This window comes from Saccostrea echinata, unplaced genomic scaffold (assembly GCF_033153115.1).
Source record: "Saccostrea echinata isolate AGI-Se365-2 ecotype Australia unplaced genomic scaffold, CSIRO_AGI_Sech_v1 ptg000075l, whole genome shotgun sequence".
NCBI classification, from domain to species: domain Eukaryota; kingdom Metazoa; phylum Mollusca; class Bivalvia; order Ostreida; family Ostreidae; genus Saccostrea; species Saccostrea echinata.
In genome coordinates this window covers 1,214,706-1,222,539 of record NW_026889824.1, presented here as the reverse complement: position 1 = coordinate 1,222,539, position 7,834 = coordinate 1,214,706, and the positions used below count along the sequence as shown (strand labels likewise).

The following is a 7,834-nucleotide window of genomic DNA, read 5'->3' as shown; positions in this document are numbered from 1 at the left end:
TTCTCTGGTTATTCGGTTCTGAGGAGAGGGCCCACTTGATTCTCTGGTTAGGATCACTTGTGCCAGTTTCTATAGATTATAATGTATGCTGAGCCCAGGTCCTCTTGCCAGTTAAGATGTGGAGTAGACATAAGATATTCAGGTGAGGGTTCTACAATGTTTGAACCAGAGCCTGGGAATTTTAATAAACAACTGAGAAATCTTAAAATAATGGCCACCAGTACTCTACTTCCAGCTAAATCCTCATGGGGGGGAGGGGGGTATAAACAAATAGATAATTTCAGAAAATAATGAGCACCAAAATTAAATTTAATATATGGTAAGTGTAATATTTCTTGTAGATAAAATACATTATTTATCAAGAAATTGAAAAATATATCTGCATTAGGAAATATTTGAAGACTAAACCTGATAGCTATATGCATGTACACAGTTGTTTCAAGTTTTTGCCCAGGGATCAGTGGATGTACACGTGAATAAAGTGGGGGCTTGAGGCTGCCACACCCCCTTCCCCATAAAATAAGGGCAAAGACATAGCTTTAAAAAATATCAACAAAATTAGATTAAATTAATCTAGATCTATTTGACTCTGCTTGACACGTTTTATCAGATATTTATATTATGCATTACTCAACCGGACATTTTAGTAAAGTTCATAAAATCATTTTGTCCATATTTTCTGACCCCCTACCCCCACCTTAACCTAAAAAATCACAAAAATAAAGACCTTATCTCGAACACTGAATAATGAATTCATATTTCAAGAGCTCGCTTTTAGGATCCTTCATTGAAATTTTAAAAACATGTAAATGTTATTAAAATTTTTGCATAGTTTTTTTTTCCCTCCAATTTTTTTTTAAATTTATATTCAAGTTTAAAATTACACAATTTTCACACTCCGATTATATGCAAGTTTTGATACTGATTACTTATAGCTGTGTACAGTGTACTGTGAACAGGTTCGATTTCACCTATGGCTATTGTCAGGTTATCCAGTCTGTTATTACTAGGCTATATGGCAAAGTCAAGAGGCACTTGTTAACTTATAAATTTTTTTATTCACCCAGAAGTTAGTGATACCGATATTCCTCTACTGTAGTTAAGAGATTCTTCAACGGAAATACTGCATCAATTCAGTTCAGATGCATTTTTATCCCATACTGAAAGATCTTTCAGATGTTCGTTTCCTGGCTTCAAATAATCGCCGAATATACATGCACGGACAAGTCCAGAGGTAGCTGCGTATGGGTCAACAGAGGAGGGTGGTCTGCGATCCTCCATGTAGCCTCGCCCCTCCGCTGTCACGAGGGGAGGAATCCTGATTGTGGTGAAAACCTTATTTTCTCCGTCCACCACGAAGTCGTCCTGCCTAGGATGCCAGTGTCCCGACTTATTGGCTAATCTCTCAGAGTTGTCTTTCTCAAGAGTTTGGTCGTATAGTCGCAACAGCGGCAAAGGATCAGATTTAGACAATACTTCAACTGCATGCTGTATAAATCTGGAATCAGATTAAAAATATTCACTACTTAATTATCTTTTTTTATGAAATCAGAATTAAGTTTCGGACCTAAATAACACATGTGACATATAACACATGTAACGGAAGATCTACTTGTTGATCGCAACGAGATTGGATCTAGTTGTTTTTTCCCTAGTTTTCTTTTAAAGTTCTGATAAGCGTACTTAATTCCGTCTTTTTCCCTCATTTTTCTGACGCTGAAGTTCAAATGTCCACCAGAAAAGAAGGCCTCTCCACTGACTGGGGCAGCTTTCAGGGTAACCCTAAAACCGTACATCTCCGCTAGTCTCAGTAAGATGTAACGGGACATCTGTAGGTGGTCCCCCACCGTGACCCCGGGGCATGGCCCGACCTGATACTCCCACTGAAAGATACATTGTACGTGTAATAATTACCAGATATTGGTTTCTCAGCAGAGGAAGACAGCACAAAAATATATGACACATACATGACATATACATGCAGTAACAGTTCAACCGGGTCGTAAAGGTGTTTGTACCGGTATTGATGGAAATGCATATATCTATAAAAAGATAGAGATTTTTATCAGGAAAATTTTGAGTAAGAATACCGTTGTTAATATGCTTTCTTGAAGAAGTTTGTTCTTTAAAAACATAACACAATTTCACAGTGTGTAAAGGTGAAATGGTCGATATTTTTGGTACATGCACACATACATACATACATACATACATATATATATATATATATCTTTGACGATATAATGATAATAAAAATAATGGTCCTGTTTCAGATTCGTTAAAAAAAAAATTTCTCAAGAAAATTATTTTTAATTTTACATGTATCTTGAGATACGTACATTTCACGAGCAAGTGATTAAAGGGAGAAGTCAAGAATATACCTTGAATATCCCCACAGGATTTTTTTTTCGACGACTAGGTGAATTTGACGGATGACCACGCTTTCATGTGAAAAGTATTTTATTTGTATTCATACCAGAATGAATTTTTGTACATGTTTTCTTAGACGTTTTGCTTCCATGCATAGTGTACATGTGGAGCCTATATACGAGACTGCATTTCAATTTCCTGGTTTCTCGTAAGATTCTGAGGTTTTAAACTTTTAGAATTTTCAGAAAAAAGTCTTCTGTGTATTTCCTATCAAAATATACACAATGTATACCCATATCATGTATGTACCTAAAAGAATCTTATTTTTACCTTTGCAAGGTGAGTTTATTTTTTTTCCGTCTGTGTACAGCCATATTCCATCTTACATGTACAAGATTTTCTAAAACATTATTTATAATAAAAATTTCATAGTTGAGCCAAAAGCCCTTGATTAATAGTACATCACCTTGTCGGCAGATTAAATATATCAGAGAAATACCTGAGACGGTCCGTTTTCCCGTATACATCCACTGACATGAATACCAGCATAGATGCAGGCTTGTAAGTGTTTGAGTGACAAGTCCCTTTCCAGTCCAACATTCCTGTCGTGTTCATGTCCAATACTGCAGTAGATAACTGAGAAAAAATATTAATTGAATTGATACTCACGGTAAAACAATAGCTGAGTTATTCAACAAAGTTTACTTTTAAATTCATCAAAGCAATTGTATATGTAAAATTACCCACAATTGTACACAGTCGTTAATTGTTCAGGTGATTAATTTTACATTCTATAGGGTTGGACTCTGATTAAATATTATAAAATTACGTGTTGCTATTTTCACTCTACTTCAAAATCGTAGATTCTTTCCCTTTTGTTGGTAAAAATTTTTCAACAGCATTCTGTATAAATTTCACAATTTTGTCCCTCACTAAGCAGAAATAAACTGCAGCTAAAATAAAACTTGTTTGCAAAATGTTTAATTAATGAAGAAAAAAACTGCCTACTGAGTGATGAGTAGTCGTATGTTCTTGGGTCATAACTGGTTGGCTTGCCGTCATCTCTCATTACTACGTACTCCTGCTCTATACCAAACCACGGGTCATGGGACTCTTTGGGTCGGTGTCCCGTTACTGGGTCATACTTTAGTCTCTCCATTGTCTCAACACATTGAACTCTCGTGTTAATTCCTACACAGAGAAAGATAATATTAATCATAAAATCTAAATGTTTAATTTATTTGTTTTAATTATTTAAAAAAGGACACTATACTTACTTCAAACATGTTTATATTTTGTTTTTTATCAAGTTTAGGATATAATCTAACATTAAACAATTATTATGTATTGAAACACACATTCGCGACACTCTCTATTTCAAAAGGATTTTTTTCTTCCAATATTGGTATATATGTGAAAACATAAATAATATCAGACTGGCGTTACATTTCTAAAATTTACTTTTAATCGTTATTGTACCTGCAGGTTTGTCCAGTGTTAGCCACATGTCACAGAGAACCAGTTTATGTGGACTTTTCAGGAATGGATTTTCAAACATGGCCACTGGCTTCATTATCATGTCAAACAATTCAGAATCGTCCTGGTTTATGTTGTTCCACATATAATTATCCCAGACAGGACAATCTGAAGTAAAATGACATCATGGTACATGTAAAAATGGAATACGGGGGAGGGGGGTATAAAGGTTTTAAAGTGCAATGCTCAAATAAAGTGATAGATAAAGGTGGTAAATAATTCTACTATGGACTCGTACCCTGGACTGTCTTGGGTTCGGTGTCCAATACTCTTACTTTACTCCAGAACTGGTAGTTAGTGTGGTTCGCGAACACATACTCCAGAATCACACGATCTGAGGATCGCGGGACATCAGGGGAACTTACGAATTGTAGCTTACTGTTTGCTTCCATTTTCCTGTAAATGTGCAATATTATATGAATACATGTAGTACTAGTATTTTTGGAAATAATAATATGAATAGTAATTTTATGAAATTATCGCACGAATAGTGTTTTATAAAATGATATAAATATAGTCTATTGTGATATAATATGAAATAATATGAGTTTGAATCATTATATATGTTATAAAATGACTGAAGGTAATAGTATGAATGTATTCCTAGATTATGATAATCCATACAGACCTGTTATATGCTGAGAGTTGTCCAGGAAAACCATTAACTTCCTTTCTGTATAGCTGTATATATCACTCTTTACTTCTGGCCTTGAGAAAACAAAAATACATATAAATGTACATGTACTAAATAAATTAATGAACTGTAGCGGGAGCGAAATGACATAATGAGACGTGAGATGTATATACACCGTGTAAACCATACGGTGGGGTTTATTCTCTACCGAGGAGAGAGCTGACATTTGTATTTGGGCAGGGGACATTTAATCATTTATTTATTTGTCCAAAAATGGGTCAGTTCAAGTAATGGTTTGTTATACAGACTCCTCAATTCTCCAACTGACCTCTTCAATGAAATGAAAAAAAATACTGATAAATTGACAAAAATAAAAGCTCAATTATACCTTTGTTAAACGTCTTGTCGCTGAAAATATTTAATTTAAGTAAATCTAAAATTCAGCACTGGGAAGGTGGTACATATACTCTGTTGCGGGGGGCTATTTGCTGATTTCAAAAACTTTTTGTTTTGAGTGAGTAATAATTAATTCTAAAATGGGTAATCTTTGAACACAATGATGTTCAAGTCTTCTTCTCCACTTGCATTAAACGAAGTCTGTTAAATTATCTCAAAAATTCTTAAAGGTGAAATTATCCAGGTGCGTATGAGAAATGTTTCAACTTTTGATAGAAAAATTATTTATCAAACGAAAATGTGTATTTCTTTTGTCAATTAAGACAGAAAATGTTTTATATTATATATTAATAAAATAAACAATGCTGTTTCAGAATATCCTCGTTTGAATTCTTTTGTTACAATTATGAAATGTTATACTAGTATATCGACCCTGAGTACAAAGTCTTAATTTGATACGTATGTAATATTGTTCTTACAGTTGTAACAAGCCACTCTCAGACATGTTTTTGATATGTTGTACCATAGCTGAACATCAATACACCACATTTTCTTTGTTCGAACCCATGGTGTATTTTGAGCAAACCAACACTTTTCTGTGACCAATATATATCCCACTAATTTCTAACTCCGCCTTCTCGCGGTCTAGTTAAATAAGCATTTTATACTGAATATTCATCGTTTATTGCATTTCTCGAATATAACTCAAAACAAAATTGCAGAAATAAACACACAGACACACTCACACACCCGCTCTCTTAAAATGAAATACCGTTAATGAGATACTTCTGATAAACAAGTACAAAAGTAAGTTCTCTCTCTCTCTCTCTCAAATTAACCGTTTTTACGGACCTGAAAGAAAATGAAAATTACACGTGCCTTCACGAAAATGAGAAATACTCTTTCATAAAAATCATCGTTATTACGGTACATGTATTTGGAAATAATTAGTAAAAAAGGACACATGGAAAAAGGAGAGTTTCTCTCTCTCTCTCTCTTAGTTTACAAAATGTCTCCCAATAACTTTGCTTATCTAATAATTCATTTTCACTTAAATGAATATCCACCTGGTTATTCTGTTTGATAGTTAAAATGGATTATACCCCACTTAAAACGCGCTGAAATTAAAGGTACAGTGGGTGAAGATTGGACCAGGAGCGTCTGCATCCATGGAGGGTGGCGGATCTGGGGAGGCAGATGTAGAAATAGTGGAAGTGGTTTCATCTGAATTTATCTTGATGCGTTTTGGCTCTAAGACGTTGGATACCTCCATTGCCATGTCATTTGATGCTCTTTTATATTGTCGAACGGATTCTATCGAACGATGGCCCGTTCGGGACATAATTTCTTATTCCTCTACTCCCGCCTGATATACATGTAGTGCGGTCGCACATGTTCGCTTCCCGGAGTGATTGGTATAATTACCCTCCAACCCGCCTTCTTGACACATGGATTTTTTCATCATGGTTGACAGTTTGTTGACGCCGATGCACTGCTTGCTAAATCTTCTGCCGTCTAACGCTCGTCTATAGAAGGGTGCGGTCGGATCACTGGCAGTACTAAGGATGAGGCAAATATACTCCTTATACACGTTGTACAACTCATCATCACAGAAAATAGGCTTGATAATTTTTGGCGAAACATTCCGCTGGTTCAGACCACCTGAAATATAATCATCAAGTAAACATTGATCTTGTCTGCGAACATACTAGTTTTACATGACATTGTTCATTCTAGAATCCCCCCTCATGTCCGAAAAAAACAACACTTCATGCTATTTCTGTTATCCCTGTTTAAAACATTTTTTTTTAAATAGATGATGCACATTACTGTTAATTCACACTTAACAAAAATACATGATTCTGATAGATGTTTTTGTTAAATATTTTTGCATAAATTATAATCTTACCTTTATAAGTTTTACTGATGCGCCCTTTAAAAACAACGTAAGGTCTTTCATTTCCATCATCATTCAAATCATGAAGTTCAAACTGATCAATCGATAGGTTCCTATGTTCGTCGAAGCCTCTTAAACCAAACAGCTTAACGTTGTAAAAGAAGACTGAATTCAGTAAAGATTTTGAAGTAGAATTCCCTAAAATGTTCTTTTCCCACAAAATTTTTCCGTCTTTTTCGGACAGGGATTCAGCTTGCCTTTTCACAATTCCTATTCCTTGAGCAGTAAGCTCAGACATTTTCGCGCTCAGCGCTCGTCGGAACCCTTGAAAATGGAGATTTTTCTCATCCAAAAAGTTTAAATGGTTTCCATTTTCTCGAAGATACCTCAGGAGGCCCACGCACAACTGATACAGAGATATTGGTGGTACTGCGCACCATCTTTACGTCTCGCCTCAAGCACAAACGTGGTCATCAAATCATTCATTTCAGTTTCATTCATAATTTGTGTCAATTCAGGCATGAACGCTCCGGTAATTTGCATTCGGTTTTTTCTCCATTTCTGAAATGTAGTAACACTCCAGTTTGTGTTTTTGCGAGTATTTTTGCTTTCATAGGACTTCTTAATATTGTCTATATCCTCCTCTTCAACGGGCGATGCAAAACGTTTGTTTTCTTGGACATCGTCAGGGATTACCATATCAAATTCTTGCAGCATAGAAAAATCACCAAAATCAACAGGTTCGACTTTATACAATTCAACTTTCTGAGTTAGCGACATTTCATTTACACGGCCAGGAACACGTTAAGTTCCTAGACAGTACCGTTGTCAGAAACCTTTAAAGTTAAGCACTGAAACTGGTTCGTTGTCATGAACATACAGGTGAGGTTATGATAAAATCCGTCCGGTGTCATGCAAAAGATACAAGAATTTATACATGATGCCTAAATTTTAACGTTTTTGACAAATTCTAAGAATAAATTTGAATTTTGGGAAACAGA

General features: G+C 35.1%; 1 protein-coding gene across 1 annotated transcript; it reads right to left on the bottom strand.

The window, feature by feature from the left end:
• Positions 1-290: 290 nt before the first annotated feature.
• Positions 291-4,300, bottom strand: LOC133176362 (glutamine synthetase-like). The gene is made up of 6 exons (XM_061311486.1): positions 4,145-4,300; positions 3,850-4,014; positions 3,379-3,561; positions 2,870-3,006; positions 1,684-1,883; positions 291-1,498 (listed from the first exon to the last, which is right to left on the bottom strand). Exons 1-6 carry the CDS (start codon positions 4,296-4,298, stop codon positions 1,129-1,131), a joined length of 1,209 nt encoding a protein of 402 aa, XP_061167470.1. The 5' UTR covers positions 4,299-4,300; the 3' UTR covers positions 291-1,128.
• Positions 4,301-7,834: the final 3,534 nt, after the last annotated feature.

What these genes read in the sequence shown, in the direction of transcription:
- LOC133176362 (XM_061311486.1), bottom strand. Translation starts at nt 4,298, where the DNA reads ATGGAAGCAAACAGTAAGCTACAATTCGTAAGTTCCCCTGATGTCCCG. An exon ending in AACACTGGACAAACCTGCAG is followed by an intron (nt 3,562 to 3,849) that starts GTACAATAACGA and finishes TTCTCTGTGTAG; the next exon opens with GAATTAACACGAGAGTTCAA. An exon ending in AGGGAAAAAGACGGAATTAA is followed by an intron (nt 1,499 to 1,683) that starts GTACGCTTATCA and finishes ATCTGATTCCAG; the next exon opens with ATTTATACAGCATGCAGTTG.